At 41.8% G+C, this 17,323-nt stretch overlaps 1 protein-coding gene across 2 annotated transcripts in view; it reads right to left on the bottom strand.

Moving 5' to 3' along the window:
• SMOC1 (SPARC related modular calcium binding 1) overlaps positions 1 to 10,221 on the bottom strand; it is a 180,352-nt gene extending 170,131 nt beyond the window's left edge. For both annotated transcript variants that reach the window (XM_044272697.1, XM_044272698.1), the window contains exon 1: positions 9,934 to 10,221. In XM_044272697.1, coding sequence (XP_044128632.1) covers positions 9,934 to 10,026 — 93 coding nt within the window. In that variant the 5' untranslated portion in view covers positions 10,027 to 10,221. The remainder of the gene's footprint in view (positions 1 to 9,933) is intronic.
• Between the last annotated feature and the right edge of the window lie 7,102 nt (positions 10,222 to 17,323).

The following is a 17,323-nucleotide window of genomic DNA, read 5'->3' as shown; positions in this document are numbered from 1 at the left end:
CATTGAAGTCTTACCATTACACTATGTAGATACCTATATAGATAAAATCGCCATGTTCAAAGAATATTGGTCAACTCACCAACTGCTTTTCACATTTGACGCACCAGTATACATTGCGATGAGCACTGTTACAGGCTGTTCTCTGGAGCATTGTGTGTCCGGCAATGCCCACCGGCCCTATTGACTAACTATATAATGGGATCCAGCTGCTACCTGGCAAATATGCCAGGATTCAGCTGGACAAATACTACTGCATGCAATGTTTTTTGCCCGTCCGAATTCTGGCATATTTGACTGTAGTGGCCAGATCTCCGCTGAATCCCATTATAGTCAATGAAGGACACTGTGGCAACATCTGGCAATGCCGGATGCAGAGAGCTCTGGCAGGCTCTTCTCTGCCGGAGTGGGAACGCCACTGAATGAAGCCAAACAATATGGTGTAGCACAGAAGCTAACACATGCAGCCTGTATGAAGGCACATATAATCCATACTTACTCACATTTGTGTTAGGAAATTCATGGCATTTAAGCCTCATGGCATTTAAGCCCCACCTCAGAACACCCACTTATGGGTGGGATTTACATAATCCTACCCATTTTAGAGTTTGGACCAACCAAATTTGTTGGCGTGGTCTCTGAAAATTTGGGATAATTAAGCCAAATTTTGGAGCGTTGGCAACCATGATAATCTCAGCGGTACCATTTGGCTCCATAATAAGGAGGCATAGGAATGTTCCATACATTTCTATCGGTGTCACTGTAAGGACATGCCACGTGCATAAGCCTAACTCTAAGATTAAGTTCTCTTTCCATTATGAATCATACCGCAGTATAGAAATACATGTTTAACTTGTTTAAATCTTAAAGTATTAAGAAACCTCTATTTTGTATTCGCCGGTCAGTTTGATAGGTGTCATATTCCCATTTGCTCTGTATGTCAAAAATAATTGTAACCAAATTGCAAAGTTCATAGAAACCAAAGAAAATGTTGAGTCATTGGAGCTTATTATGGGTCAAAATTGGTCCAAATGTAGAATTTCAGCAGAGTCAATGAAATTTGAACAGGAAAAGTGCAGACACATTATATATACAGTGGCTTCTTGGGAAACTCAAATATACAGATCCAGACTTCACATATTAGTGGCTGCAGGTCTACTATATGGACATATTTAAAGGGGCTTTCATGCTAATATAGATTTTTAAGCAAGTGCCTGCAGCCTGCCCCCCTGAAATAGAATATTCATACTTACCTACTCCACGCTGCTCTGGTCCTCCATGTTGCCCCCACCATCTCCAACTTCCAGTCCCCACAATATTTACATCCGGTGGCCATGGTCACATTCACAGCTGCAGCCAATAATTGGCTTCAGCAGTGATGTGCCCACAAGCGGCACGTCACCACTAAAGTCAGTCATTTGCTGGAGCAGTGCGTGTGAGCATACCCATGGCCAGCCGGATATAAGCCGTGCGGGGACCAGAAGATGGAGACAACGCGGACAGCCAGGAGGACCAGAGCGGTGTGGAGCAGGTAGGTATGAACCTTCTATGTTTAAGGTACTCTTTGTTCCAAGTCTTCGCATTCTAAGCAAATGTCTACTTCGCAGGTACAGCATTGCTTTGAAGAGCTGACAAGTGCTCACCACAGAGGCAAGAAGAGGATATTTCCACAGCAATACCATTAGAAGGTATGTGGACGAATGTAATCTCTACTGAACTATAGATCTGTATGCATCATTGTTATATGGGTCTTGGTGTCATTACCTCCTGGCACAGAATGACCTATATACTGTATTTTCTTAGAGGGTTGTATATGCACTTCCAATACACAGTGTGTTGTATGTACAGTCGGCAGAGTGTGTGCCTGGAGCAAGATTTAAGCAGGATCGTGCAATGAACAGCAAACAATTACCATTTTATTAAGAGTCTAGCCGCTCTGACATTCTATCTGATTTACACTGAAGACACATTCAACCCAACAGAGGCTATTACAGTGGTGATTCCATGGGTCAAAGATGGCCCTACAGGATTTTTACACTGAGCAGAAAAGCCTTGACGTGGCAGTGTTTATAGCTGGAGATAAACCAAGGTCTAGATCCAGAGGGGATTACCAGGATCCTGGTCTGGACAAATACTTCTCTTCTGGCCAGAGGAACCCAAATCTTTATGTCCCAGGAAGCATACAGCACAGGACACAAATATTGTTCTCCAAGTCTAACACAAATTCTTGTTATATTTTGGCCTATCTTCTAAATCCTATTATCCGCTATGATTAAGCATGAAGCATCTGGTTTAAGATGAAATACGCAGATGTGATGTGATTAATCCTTATGTGAAATAGAGAGAAAATTGTTCAGAGCTGCTGAGTTCAAGGGATCTACAAGGCAGTTCAAAAAGGTAGGATGCACCCATAAAAAATCTGGAAATTTTAAGGTCCACATTCGTTGGTGGTGGGATAATGAAGTCGTTTATAGTCCAACCGTACAGCGATGCATTCGGATTGCCGTTATGGAAGCCAAAATCAGGAGTGGATCATAAAAAGTCCCTTTCTGAGCTCTGCCATACATGTATGGAGGAGGTTCAGTATTTAAACATGGTGCCCGCTGTGAAGATGAGCGGAGAGGTTTTACACAGCAGGCACCCAGAGCTAATAATGCCGATCACAGACATTTCAGTCCTCATATGCCATGGTCAAGTGTGACCATGGCATCTGAGAGGCTCCTCTGCACTAAGATTGGGGAAGCTGTTCATTCACTATCGTAGCCTTGAACCTGCTATAGGCTCCGAGGCCTGCCACAGCTGTATTCTTAAGGCAGGGCTCCATAGGAACTCACTGAATCTCCCATAGGCTGCAATGGTAATTCTTAGCAGTCTATGGGACAAGCGATCTGACGATCGCAAGTTAAGTTCCCTAAGGGGATGTTGAATTTAGTTAAATTTTATTTATATATATATAATAAAATAGAAAACACCGCAGCACATCCGTTGGTGAAAATAGTGGATCTTTATTCACCCAAGATATACAGACGTGGACAAAATTGTTGGTACCCTTTGGTCAATGAAAGAAAAAGTCACAATGGTCACAGAAATAACTTTAATCTGACAAAAGTAATAATAAATTAAAATTCTATAAATGTTAACCAATGAAAGTCAGACATTGTTTTTCAACCATGCTTCAACAGAATTATGTAAAAAAATAAACTCATGAAACAGGCATGGACAAAAATGATGGTACCCCTAACTTAATATTTTGTTGCGCAACCTTTTGAGGCAATCACTGCAATCAAACGCTTCCTGTAACTGTCAATGAGACATCTGCACCTCTCAGCAGGTATTTTGGCCCACTCCTCATGAGCAAACTGCTCCAGTTGTGTCCGGTTTGAAGGGTGCCTTTTCCAGACTGCATGTTTCAGCTCCTTCCAAAGATGCTCAATAGGATTGAGGTCAGGGCTCATAGAAGGCCACTTTAGAATAGTCCAATTTTTTCCTCTTAGCCATTCTTGGGTGTTTTTAGCGGTGTGTTTTGGGTCATTGTCCTGTTGCAAGACCCATGACCTGCGACTGAGACCAAGCTTTCTGACACTGGCTAGTACATTTCTCTCTAGAATTCCTTGATAGTCTTGAGATTTCATTGTACCCTGCACAGATTCAAGACACCCTGTGCCAGACGCAGCAAAGCAGCCCCAGAACATAACAGAGCCTCCTCCATGTTTCACAGTAGGGACAGTGTTCTTTTCTTGATATGCTTCATTTTTTCGTCTGTGAACATACAGCTGATGTGCCTTGGCAAAAACTTCGATTTTTGTCTCATCTGTCCACAGGACATTCTCCCAGAAGCTTTGTGGCTTGTCAACATGTAGTTTGGCATATTCCAGTCTTGCTTTTTTATGATTCGTTTTCAACAATGGTGTCCTCCTTGGTCGTCTCCCATGTAGTCCACTTTGGCTCAAACAACGACGGATGGTGCGATCTGACACTGATGTTCCTTGAGCATGAAGTTCACCTTGAATCTCTTTAGAAGTCTTTCTAGGCTCTTTTGTTACCATTCGGATTATCCGTCTCTTAGATTTGTCATCAATTTTCCTCCTGCGGCCACGTCCAGGGAGGTTGGCTACAGTCCCATGGATCTTAAACTTATGAATAATATGTGCAACTGTACTCACAGGAACATCTAGTTGCTTGGAGATGGTCTTATAGCCTTTACCTTTAACATGCTTGTCTATAATTTTCTTTCTGATCTCTTGAGACAGCTCTTTCCTTTGCTTCCTCTGGTCCATGTCGAGTGTGGTACACACCATATCACCAAACAACACAGTGATTACCTGGAGCCATATATATAGGCCCAATGGCTGATTACAAGGTTGTAGACACCTGTGATGCTAATTAGTGGACACACCTTGAATTAACATGTCCCTTTGGTCACATTATGTTCTGTGTTTTCTAGGGGTACCATCATTTTTGTCCATGCCTGTTTCATGAGTTTATTTTTTTACATAATTCTGTTGAAGCATGGTTGAAAAACAATGTCTGACTTTCATTGGTTAACATTTATAGAATTTTAATTTATTATTACTTTTGTCAGATTAAAGTTATTTCTGTGACCATTGTGACTTTTTCTTTCATTGACCAAAGGGTACCAACAATTTTGTCCACGTCTGTATATATATATATATATATATATATATATATATATATATATATATATATTTTTTTTTTTTTTTTTTCACATCACCCCTTTTCCCCATATTGAAAGTAAAAACAAATGAGCAATAAAAAATAAATAAAGGTCATTGGTATCGGTACCCAAAACACCCTTACCATTAAAATATAAACATATTCATACATAGGGCAAATGCCATAATGTAAAAAAGAATCAAAATGGCCATTTTTGTCACTTCACCTTCCAAAAAATTGAAATAAAAAGTGATCAAAAAGTCATACACACTCCAACAGCATCAATAAAAACTAGACTGCCCCACGATAAATGAGGCCCCACTCAGATCCTTAGACATACTGTAACTATTAAAAAGTTATAGGGGTCAGAATATGATTACAGAAAGAAAAAAATAATTTTTGTTTTCCCCCTCAAAGTTTTTACTTTAAGTATTAAAACACAAGAAAAAACTGTAATTGTACTGACCCACAGATGAAGGTAACAGGTCCGTATTGGGAACGCCATAAAACTGCGGCGGAATTGCATTTTTTTCAAATTCCACCCTACTACATTGTATGCAATATTAAATGGTGCCATTACAAAGTACAACTTGTCCCGCAGAAAAACAAGCCCTTGTGTGCCTATGTGAACAGAATAATAAAAAAAGTATGGCTTCGGGAAGGCAGTGAGTAAAAAATGATAACGCAAAAACAGAAGATTGCAAGGGATGAAGGGATAAAGGACAAATACGACCTTTGGCAAGGTCCTTGTGCTGGAAGCCCGGTGGGCACTGTATGTCTCCTTAAAGGATAACTGTCACACTTAGACCCTAATTTCAATTTTCATATATGTAGTTACTAATAACATGATATTTCAGAATCAGTTACTATTAGACTGACTTACCCCATATTTAATAAGATTCAGCCCTTAGCAACCAGTCTGCATAAAACTGCTATATCACTATTCAGTTAAGATGGCCGTCGCTGCCCTCACCCTGAGGCTAATCCCGCCTGCCCTCACTAGCCAGTAACAATAGCCCCCCAAAAGTGTCAGTAACCAGAGCCCTCCCCCCAAAGGGTTAATCTCCTGCAGCACAAAGGGGTCCTCTTACCACATGTTGCTGTCATTTATACACTGAGCAGATGGCAGATCTCCCTTCTCCGGTCTGCGCTGCTCCAACTCTGCATTCTCCAGCTCTGCTGAGTGAGGGAGCGTCTGCCAAGTGCAGGGACAGGGAGAAGTGCACACAGCCCAGGCACTGTTATCTGCTGCTGGGGAGGACCTGGCTTTAATTATTTACTTACAGTCCCTGGCTGTCAGTGATGTGACCTTGCACGCAGCGTGCTTCTGCGTCCTCCGTCCTTCAACACATAGACGGACCATGCCTAGCAACCTGATTTTAAGCACAGGTAAAAGTAGGCAGTAGAGGGGACAAAACTGTGGAATTAAGGGGTAATTGAATACACAGTGAAAAGTTTAAATAGGGCCACCAAGGAGATATTAATCACCACAATCCAATACTCCCAAAAAATATATATACGACAGTTATACTTTAATGACAGTCAGTACTAGATAATATGTATTTACCATTTTAGTGATTTTTTTTTTTTTGTGTGACCAGCACATGGGAATATATAGGATATTAACACCGGCGTCTAAAAACGCTGGTCCTAATAAATGAGCCGCTTAGTTTCTATTGGCAATGTGTGACTTGGAATAACTCCTCTATAATTTAATGCATACAAAAATATTAAACTAAACTAATTTTTGTCACTGCTGTCTGTCTATCTGTCGTGTATATTTACACACACAGTTGACATTACTATGACCACCAGCTAATATCCAGAGGAACCTCCATGTGCAGCACGGACAGCAGCTAGACGGGCAGGGAGTGGCTCAGTAAGTCCTGGTAGGTTGTCACAAGTATCTGGAGCCATGCTAACTGCAGTACATTCCCAATCTGCTGGAGGGTACGTGGGGGAGGATCCATAGAGTGAACAAGACCATCAAGATGGTCTCACAGATGATAAATTGGATTCAAGTCTGGGGAATTAGGGGTCCAGGGTAGTACTTGGAAGGCTTGGTTATGCTCATCCAACCAATGTCAGACATTTCTAGCTGTGTTACATGTTGCATTGTCTTGCTGGAAGATCCCATCCGCCCCTAGGAAGACAATCAGCATGTATGGGTGTATCTGATCTGCAGTTATGGATTCATACCCATATCGGTTGATAGTGCCTTCCAAATGAAAAAGTGGACGCAGAGGATGCCACGAAAACATTCCCCAGACCACAACGCTGCCACCACCAGCTTGTGTTTTTCCAGCAATGGTTGCAGGGGGTTTGTTTTATGATAATTCTCACCTGATATGACAACATCCATCCATTCAATGATGCAGAAAATATGACTCATTGGAGAAGACAACCTTTTGCCAATCAGCGGAGGTACAATTCCGATACTGCCGTGAAAATTGAAGTCTTTTCTGACCTTGCAACTTTGTTAGCAGAGGTTTATTGACCTTCCTTGCATAGTAGGGTGCCCTGAACTGTTTTAGATACACATCTGGTAGCCCCCTGGTTCATTTTACCTGTGAGCTGCTCCACTGTGGCATGTCGTTCTGCTCTCATGTACCTTCATAGCCGACGTTCTCACATCAGTGGATGTGGAGCTCTGAAGTTTTGCAAACTGTTCCCAAATTGCGCAGTTTCAGAAATGCTGCCACCTTTGGCCCCCAATGCCAATAATCAGCTCTGATAAATCGCCCCTTCTACACATGACCGCAATGAAGGATAAGTGTGCAGACAGCCTATCACACACCTTATATACCCACCGGGCCAACTCGCCACACCTGACTTCACGAGCTATGCAGTGTCTTTGTCTAGAATACTTTATTATTTGGGTACATCTGATATATGTGATGGTGAGCATCAGGTGATAGCAGGTTATGTCCTAAGATGGTCACTGATGCTCCAGGAATATGTGACAATATAGTGCACAGTGTGAGATAACTGATGCATCTATGACCAGAGGACAGAACCATCTGGACCTGCGTACTTGTCATGGTATTACTGATCTGCCACAGTGCATGTACCATATGAGGGAAGCGCTCTGCAAAGTAGTCCTATGTGGTTTGACTGGGAATGTGATGGTACCAAAATGTTCTTTTGACCTCGGTGAAAGCTTTGTGCTTCTGGCCACCTTATTCCCCAGGGGGTTTTACTGTGTGGCGCAGAGTGGCCCTGCACAGGTCACACTACAAAATGACATATCATAAGCTCTTTGCAATGTAATGCAATATGACATCCATAAAACTGCTTGTGATATTACATGCAGTTTTCTCTGATTTCGAGGTGGGACTTTCTTTTTAAGGAATGCAAAATAAAATAAAAATACCAATTAGAAATGAGTGAATCAATTTTAAACAACTTGGATTCTACCTAAATCACCGCATTTGCAAGTAATTTCATGTAACCAGAGGAATACAAGATGCGATATATCGCTAATCATCCTGCACAACGCACTGCCCCAGCCTTATTGGTAAGCATTGCTTTCATTAAATCCAACTTTACACATAGACAGTTACATTATAATTTATGTCTAATAGATTGTCAGCCAATTTTTTTAATTAACGGGGCAGCGTATTGTGCTATCCTTTACTGGGAAGAAATGCGTAGCACTTTGCACCTTCTGAACAATGCATGAGTGTTAGGACTGCAGTATCTCCTGCAGCTCTCGTGGCCTCTGTTCCAGTGTTAATGGCTTTAATATAGAGATGTAGCAGAGCTGAACCTGTTGCATACAGAAGAGCCTTAATGCAACTCATATGATCAGTTGTCTGTGGTTTTTACATTGGAATACAGGTAATTCTTGGCTGATGCTAAGGTTGAATGACGCATTCACAGCTCTGCTGCTGTCCATCTCTATTTCCTTACGACATCTTCATGAGAACTTATGTCATCTACTATTTTTTTCTGAGAAGACAGAATACCAAGAAAACGGAAAAAGGCCATTGAATGAAACCTGACCCCGCTCTACAAGATCAGCATCAACCTCTACAATAGAGAGATTAGATAGCATTCAACTCAATGGAAAAAAAACTGAGCAATCCGATATTGCATAGGACCAGAACCAAATAACTTTCCCCAACAAGAGGTTGCACTGCAAACACTTTCGAACTATCAAGACGTTGACGATGAATACACCAGAATTTTGAAGCTAGAGATGACAGAAACAGCCGCTGAGACGCACCTTACGGATCACGCTTTAGCCATAACTAGAAGTGAATCTACTCCACAATGATCTGTAATAGAGACTGTCCATAGTTCACCCCCCCGACTCCAATATTCAGCTAATCCTTATACAGAGCAGCTTTCTATGTCACCGGTTTTATGTGTGCGGACTGCAGCGTTTCCGTGTTTCACGTTTTAATAATGCGTACCACCATAGCAGAGCTAAATCTGTGAAGGGGGCACAACTGTGCTATCTATGGTTTTCCATAGGACCTGCTAGTTATCTTAACGCAGGCCTCATGCACACGACCATGTCCGTTCTGCAGTCCGCAATCCGCGGATCCGCATTATACAGATGTGATCCATGTGCCATCCACATTTTTTTTTGCAGACCCATTGACTTCAATAAGTCCGTGGTCCACATTTTGCTGACATATATTCTATCTTTTTGCGGACATAAGGATGCGGAAAGCACACAGATCATCCTGTGCGTCCGTTCCACAAAAAGTTAGAACATGTCTTATGCTCGGCTGCAAAATGAGGACCACGGACCCATTGAAGTCAATGGGTCTGCAAAAAAATACAGATACAAGACGGACAGTATCTGTATTTTGCATGCCACAAAATACATACAGTTGCGTGCATGAGGTCCAATAAAGGCAAAAAAAGGTCACAAACTCAGCCCTGCTACATCTGTACAACACTTTTTTTTTTAAAGAAAGCTCCGCAGAGCACTGTGATAATAAACTAATACCAGGTCTTCAATATTTCTGTTAACATTGCAACAATATCTGTAACAAGCTAATATATATAATATTCAAGACAAAAAAAGTGAAACTATATTTTCATATCCTAAAACAATAATGATTGAATCTCAGATTTGTCTGCAGTTGGTATTGTCTTGTCATAGAAGCTAAGAAACCCTGCAGGTCAGATTATATGTAGAGACCAGAACATGTGTGTGTGTGTAAATATATATATATATATATATATATATATATATATATATATATATATATATATGTGTGTGTGTGTATATGTGAGATCTCTTACCCGGGGTCCAGTTCCCCTGTGGTTCAATGACTGTGTCTCATGCAGCAGGACAAGGAGTAAAGTGACAATCATGGCAAAACGTCTCTGGATCATTGCGTTTCCTCTTCAAAACAGGTGCAAAAGTTTATAAAACAGACGTATAAGGGTTAATCTTCAGATTTTCTGCCGTTTGGAAAATTAAGCCAAACCTAATACTTAAAAAAAAAAATTATTCAAATAATAATATAAAAAAAAGAAAAATCTAGGAAAGCAAAGTAAGTGGACATGCACAGATGTCTCTCCTGTGGTTCTCGCCTTGTCCTTTGCTGGCAGCAGGTTTAAAGCATTAACACTTCCATTGGGATCCCATTATAAACCCGCCTGAAAGGGGAGGGTGAGTAGGGGAGGGGGGGGGGGGGGTAAATTAGGTCTGACCCCTTCTTTTTAACTTGCTTATATGGTACTACCTTGGGAGTGTTGCTGCCACCTACTGTTCAATAATTGAGCGACAAAAGTTTTCATTTTTAAGCCGCATTACCATAGGTTAGATTGGATTTCCTTATCAGTTGTGTTTAAAAGGTGTTTCCTAATCTAAAATATTTATAAAGCAAAAAGAGATTTGCTTCCCGAGATGAGCCATACACATGCTAGGATCCCCTTATACGTGGTAATACGGGAGATAATGGTGACATAATCTTCACACCTACAGTTTCCAATTGTATGAATCACTGGCAGGCACAGTTCTCGTAAGGTTAGGACTAAAGAGATTTTGAGCTCTTGACAAGAAGAACATGATGAGTCTTTTTTTTTTATCATTAAAGTATGTTAGATTTACCCCCCAGTAAAAACATATTATATTAGCTGCGATTCTCCTGGTCTGCTGCCTTGAAGATCCACCATTCCTAGAAGTCTAGTTCTTTAAACGCATCCATTGCTATGTGTGTTAATAATATTTGTGCAATTATAACGTTCTGATGTCAGACTATAAAAAGATGAGCGGCGCTACATGGACACTGCTTATCTTCTTCCAAAGGCAATCTTGAAGTTCCTTCTACTGAGGCTAAAAGGAGGTTCTGTAGCATCTGAGGTGAGTATAATGACTAATGTACCCTTTTGATATGAATGAAGAATATTAGTTATGATCAGTGGCATACAGTCAATGGAGACAGATCATGCATCTGCTGTGGGGCCCGGGGGAGGGGAGCCCAGCACTGAACTCCTCCTTTCTCTTCCTGATGTGGAAACACTGCATTTCCATGCAGCCACCACTAGGTGGAGCTCAGTGCAAACATTGAGAATTACTGTAACTGTATGAATTCCTATGCACTGAGCTCCCCCTAGTGGTGGCTTCAGGCAGCCAGCTTTGTAGTAGGGGGGAAGCAGGAGATTTATCAATGTATTCATGCCAGTTGTCTGGAAATATGGTTGTCAGAATGAAGCACCTGCTCCACTTTACTGACATAAAATTTGGATAAAGTAGATAAGGCCAGGTGATTAATATTTTCTTATTTTGTTTTTAATTAAAATTCCTTCCAATTATTAAAAAAATATAATTCATCAGAAATCTGGGGCACTGCATTCTGCATTTCCTGGAAGTGATTGAAACACACATACTGGGAAACTGGCTGGGGTAGGAGGGCCCATACTAAGCTTCTGTATGGGGCCCTAGGAGATCTATGTACGCCTCTGGCTATTATCCAAATAAAACTCCTTGTATTTTTAAATCGTTATCATGAAACTTCACAGATGCATATCGAATGTTTTTTGGCCGTCTGAGCATAGCCTAACATTTTTGTGATTTGCAGTTGGAGTACGCAGTGGCAGGGTTTGGGATATCCCCAACGCTATGCTGGGTCCTCTGGACACCATTGAGATGTCATCACGTGTTGCTACTCTCTGGAAGTGATGGTAGGGCATGGTGCACCCCAATGGAAAATAAGTTCACAGAGTCAGGGTGTTCAGTAAACCAATGCGATTCTTTACTGGAGGAAATCAAGTGCAAAACAATACAGACATGGCACTGAGCTGGCTTCTTCAGTCTCCTCCTAACAAAAGAAGATTTCATGCTGAGGAAAGGTCTGAGAGTTAGCTGTCCCTCTCTCCCTTAGAAGGCTGGCTCCCTGGCCAAATTCTGGTGGCCTAGGGTCCGTGGCTCAGTGGTCTCACCAGCTCCTTGGTCACAGAGCTGGTGACCTAGAATCTGTGGTAGAGTATACCTGTCGCGGAGTCTTCTTTTTCTGAGAAACACAGGCAGAGTTTCTCCTACTAAGCATGGGTCCTTATCTGCAGATTGGCAGAGTATCTACTACTTAACACTGGTCCCTATCTACAGAGCATTAGGGGCTCTGACTGCTCTCCTTATATATAGTTTCTAGCTGAACTAAAACTTCTAGTTGGAGGGGTGGAGTGGAGAAGCACAGCCTAAACAGAAACATTCTTACAATTTGTGTTTAATATAGACTTGTATAGAGCTTCAATTCAAATCTATGGGAATGATTAAGCCATTTATGCAGACATAAACAAGTCTTCAGACACAAACAACAGAGGTAAACCAGACATTTTACCTCCAAAACTTTGCATAGTTAGAAAGTCGTAAAGTATCTTAGTATTAGCTGGCTGTGCATTGATCCTTTCTGCAGTGCAGCTATAGTGTGATAGTGCAAATGAACAGAATATATTATAATAAACATATAAATGCAGTATGAAATATGAAACTGTAAAAGTGCATGCAATAGCATAAATCACGGTGCAAGTTAACCCTTCAAAGTGCAGTGAAGTAGGGAGTTGATGGCTTTGCATAGTAGCCAAACGGCTACAGAGTTCTAAAGGTACATCCTTCCATATATAATGCATACATGACTTATATAGTCTCCTCTAGATTAAAAAGTTTTAGTGGTACATACAGAAAACCTAATAACTATATAATAAAAAGTTCTACAACTCATATACTTTGTGTTTTGACCACTCGCCATTACACTATTTCTGCTTGCAGGCTAAAATCAGAGGCAGAAAACCCTGTGCAGACCTGATACTTCACACAGTTGGGAGATATACTATATATTATGACACTGCATTTATATATTTGCTAACAGCAAGAGGGTATATTAAATATGGAAAGGAATTGAAAACACAAAAGTATAATAAAAGAATTGCGCAATTTTTCATTATTCAAAGGGTGTGATACATATAGGGGTGCACCTAACCTTTCTGCTGCCTGAGGCGAAAACTGAAATGGCGCCCCTCCCACGCCAATGCCAATTTCTTACCCTAACCCCTTCCTTTCAGCCCATGGCCCTTCAGCTGCCCCTCTCTTGCCCCTACCTAGTGCTGCCTGAGGCAATTGCCACACCTAGCTTCTTTGGTGGTGCACCCCTGGATACATAGAATAGTGTATCAGAATCTAAATCGGGCAAGTCCAACTGTGGCCTTCCAATTGTTGCAAAACTACAACTTCCATCATGCCTGGACAGCCTAAAGCTATCATGGCATGCTGGGAGTTGTAGTTTCGGAAGGATGCAGGTTGGACATACCTGATCTAGATAATTCTAGATAATTGCTACAATTTGTCTATCCCTGGGGAGCAGAAAGCTGACCAGATGTGACTTGACCTATGCACTTGACAGATGCAGTATTTTAAGATAAGGGGTTCTCCACTTTAGACACTCTGTAGTTGTTAAAATGATTTTCATTATACATAGTAGTATCCCCCTGCTGGAAACCCCTGTGATCAGCTAAAATCTGTGAGGAAACCTGTCAGGAAGTGCTCTGTTTCCCTGCAGTGCCACCACAGGAGAAACTAAACATAACACATTCAAGGGTGGACAGGGAACTTAATGTGGCCCTGGAAAGTGGCCACATATTGTAGGTAGGTTCAAGTTGACAGAAGGCAGGGCAACACATGTAGGCAGGGGCCAGCAATACCTTAGTGCAGCACAAAACGCAGCCCCAGCAGAACCAAATTTCATAGTGCAGCACAAAACACTGCCGCCCTCACCACAATATTCAACGGACACAAGGTCCTGAGAATGGTGATACAGTTTAACCCTGGGTTCAGACCTGAGCGTTCTGAAACGAGCGCTCTGTATGCGCGATTGTACGGGCGTTTACAATCGTGCATACAGAGACAGGCGTGCACACATTGTTGCGCGTTCCCGAATATCTATGTGCGGGAACGCGCGACAAACGCCCCAAAAAAAGCTCAAGAACTTGTTTGAGCGTCAGGCGTTTTACAGCGCGATCGTACGCGCTGTAAAACGCCCAGGTGAGAACCATTCCCATAGGGAATCATTGGTTTCTCCTTGTTGAGTGTTTTACAGCGCGTAGGAACGCGCTGTAAAACGCTCAGGTGTTAACTTAGGGTTATTCTGGAGGGCACCTGTGGCCAACAGCCAAGTGCCTGATGCTTCTAGCATTAGTTAATGCTGAGAGGGTATGATCGTTATGTACCTGGCTGGCAGAGGTGCTGAGGCCACCTGGGTATTGGCCCACTGGGAAATTTCCATGTAGGGTCTATGGCCAATCCACCCCTGGACACATTCAGACCAATGGGCAGGCTGTGTACTGCAGGACTGGAACGGTCCTTCAGAGTGAGAGACACTCTTTGCAACTGATCTCCAATATGACCAATTGTAGAAATGCAACAAATGCCTTATAGGTGTGCTCAGCTCATAAAGGGCTTGCGCAGTGGCATAATACTGTATTGATGACCCATCCTAAAATGTAAGTTATCAATATCAGATCGGTCCTTATCCCAGCAGCACCACTGATGGGCTGTTTGAAGCTTCCTTCTAAGGGCTCATGCACACGACTGTATGTATTTTGCGGTTCCCAAAACACGGATCTGCAAAAAATACGGGTGACGTCCGTGTGTATTCCATATTTTGTGGAACAAAACAGCTGGCCCCTAATAGAACAGACCTATCCTTGTCCATAATGTCGACAATAATAAGACATGTTTTATTTTTTTATTTTTTGGGGGGCGGAACGCACATACAGTAACGGAATGCAAACTGAGTAACTTCCGTTTTATTTGCAGACCCATTGAAATGAATGGTTCCGCATATGTTACGCAAAAAAACCAGAACTGACACGGAAAGAAAATACGTTCGTGTGCATGAGCCCTAAGTCTGTTGGTGCAAGACTGATATAACAGTCAAACCTAATAATCTAAATGTGATCACAAATGTTCCTCTTCTCTTTGTTATATACAGTAGTTCTCTTGTTAAAACAGTAGTCCAGATAGTTCTACTGTATCTGGATGCAAAAAGTTACAATCATAGTCTGTTTTTTTTTCCACTTGGTCACCTACCTTGCCTACACCTTCCTCCTTGCTCCACCTCTTTTTGCTCCATGTCTTATGTATGGTAACATTTCTGTGCATTCTGTACACCTATGAAATAGTGAAACTCCCCTGGATGAATTTAAAGAGGTTCCCAGGGAATTAAGAAAATGAAAATACTCAAAGAGATTCTGTCACCTCGTTTTAGCTTATAGCGATGCGGACATGCACGGTTAGATCGCCGCTAGCATGTCCGCAATATACCTGTCCCATAGCGCTGTGTGCTTTTATTGTGTTTAAAAAATTATTTTATAGATATGTAAATTACCCTGGTAAGGTGCCCAAGGGGCTGCACTAACCTTCTTGGAGCCCAGCACCGCCTGTGTCCTCCAAATCTCCTTCTTGCTCACAGTTAGATCGCATCGCGAGATTACGGCAATCTAACTGTGAGCAAGGAGGAGATTCGGAGGACGCAGGCGGTGCTGGGCTCCTTCACAGGGGACATGGCTGGGCACCAGGTTAGTGCAGCCCCTTGGGCACCTTACCAGGGTCATTTACATATCTATAAAATCATTTTTTAAACGCACTAAAAGCACACAGCCCTATATGACAGGTATATTGCGGACATGCTAGCGGCGATCTAGCCGTGCATGTCCACATCTCTATAAGCTAAAACGAGGTGACAGAATCCCTTTAAATATTACTTTATTATAAATACATTCCCAATTACCTTTCATTAGTTATAATAGCTTGTTTTGTCTAGGGAGCAATCATTAGGAGAAGCAAAATGGCTGCCGTCCTATTAGTACACAGAAAACCTGTCCCAATCATACGGCAGGACAAGTTACTTCATAGCACTGAGGTAAAGAGCTGCCTCATCCTCCTCTCTGCTTGTCAGGGATTATGATCCTAAATGCAGTTGATAAGATCTTTAGCTGAATCTCTGTAGGAATGGAGTTTATGAGCAGCAGCACTTGTGTGCAGTCTCCATTACCACAGGCCCACAATGCCACAGTCTGTCCTGTCCTTCCTCTCTGTACTTCATGTCTCTTCTTGAACTCCATTCCTACAAAGATTCAGATAAATATCATATTAAGCTGTATTCAGGATCATAATCCCTGACAAGTAGAGAAGGATTAGGCAGCTCTTTACCTCAGTATTGTGAAGTAACTTGTCCTGCTGTGTGATTAGGACAGGTTTTGTGTGTACTAATAGGACAGCGGCCATTTTGTGTCTCCTAATCATTGCTCCTCCCCAGAAAAAACGAGCCATTATAACTAATGAAAGGTATTTGGGAATATATTTATAATAAAGTAATATTTACGTACTTTCATAATTCCCAGAGAACCCCTTTAAATTGCTGGTTGTCTTTTTATTGCATGCTACTGTTAAGCCCTGCTTTCATACAACATTTTTTTTGTTGTTGAATTGTACACACAATGTGATAAGCTAATAAAAAATTCACCATTTTTTTTCTTCTGCAGCCTGCATTTGTTCTGATACATTGCAGACTGCTCAGTCCCATTCAGAGTCAAATCTGTCAGACGAGCTGTGATGGCTCAGGGTGATAACACAGGCCAATGCAAAGTGAATGTGGGAGGAATGATTGTAATGGCAGTGGTTCCTACCATATTCAGGGCTATCAATTATTAGTAGGACATCCCTGATTATACAGGGAGATGTGCTGCCAATAATGAGTCCTGTTTCATCCTGCTGAATGAAGGTTGCCCATCAGCCAACAAACGGGCATTTGCTTGTTCATCAGCAGATCAACTGCTTGATTATACAAGCCAATTTTCGGGAACGAGCGTTCCTATGAGTGCTTATTCCTGATAATTTGCCCAATTATCATACAGTCTAATAGGGGCTACAGGCTGTAGCCCTCATGTCTGCTCTCCTGAATGATCCTTTATAGAGTCACTGTACTTTCACATGTTTTCATTTCATTTAATATAGAGAATGGTGTGACCAGCAAATTTCTAAATCACATTGAATTTGAAGCGACCTGAAAAAAGCTGTAAAGTCATGACCACTAGAGTTCTCACTTTACCTAAGTTGCAGTCCACTGCCTGTTGTCAGGCAAGATTCATCCCTAGTAACAGAGACACAGAGGGTGGTAGAAAAGTGAGGGCG

This window comes from Bufo gargarizans, chromosome 11, assembly GCF_014858855.1.
Source record: "Bufo gargarizans isolate SCDJY-AF-19 chromosome 11, ASM1485885v1, whole genome shotgun sequence".
Lineage (NCBI taxonomy): Eukaryota > Metazoa > Chordata > Amphibia > Anura > Bufonidae > Bufo > Bufo gargarizans.
This window is presented reverse-complemented; position numbering and strand designations above follow the sequence as displayed.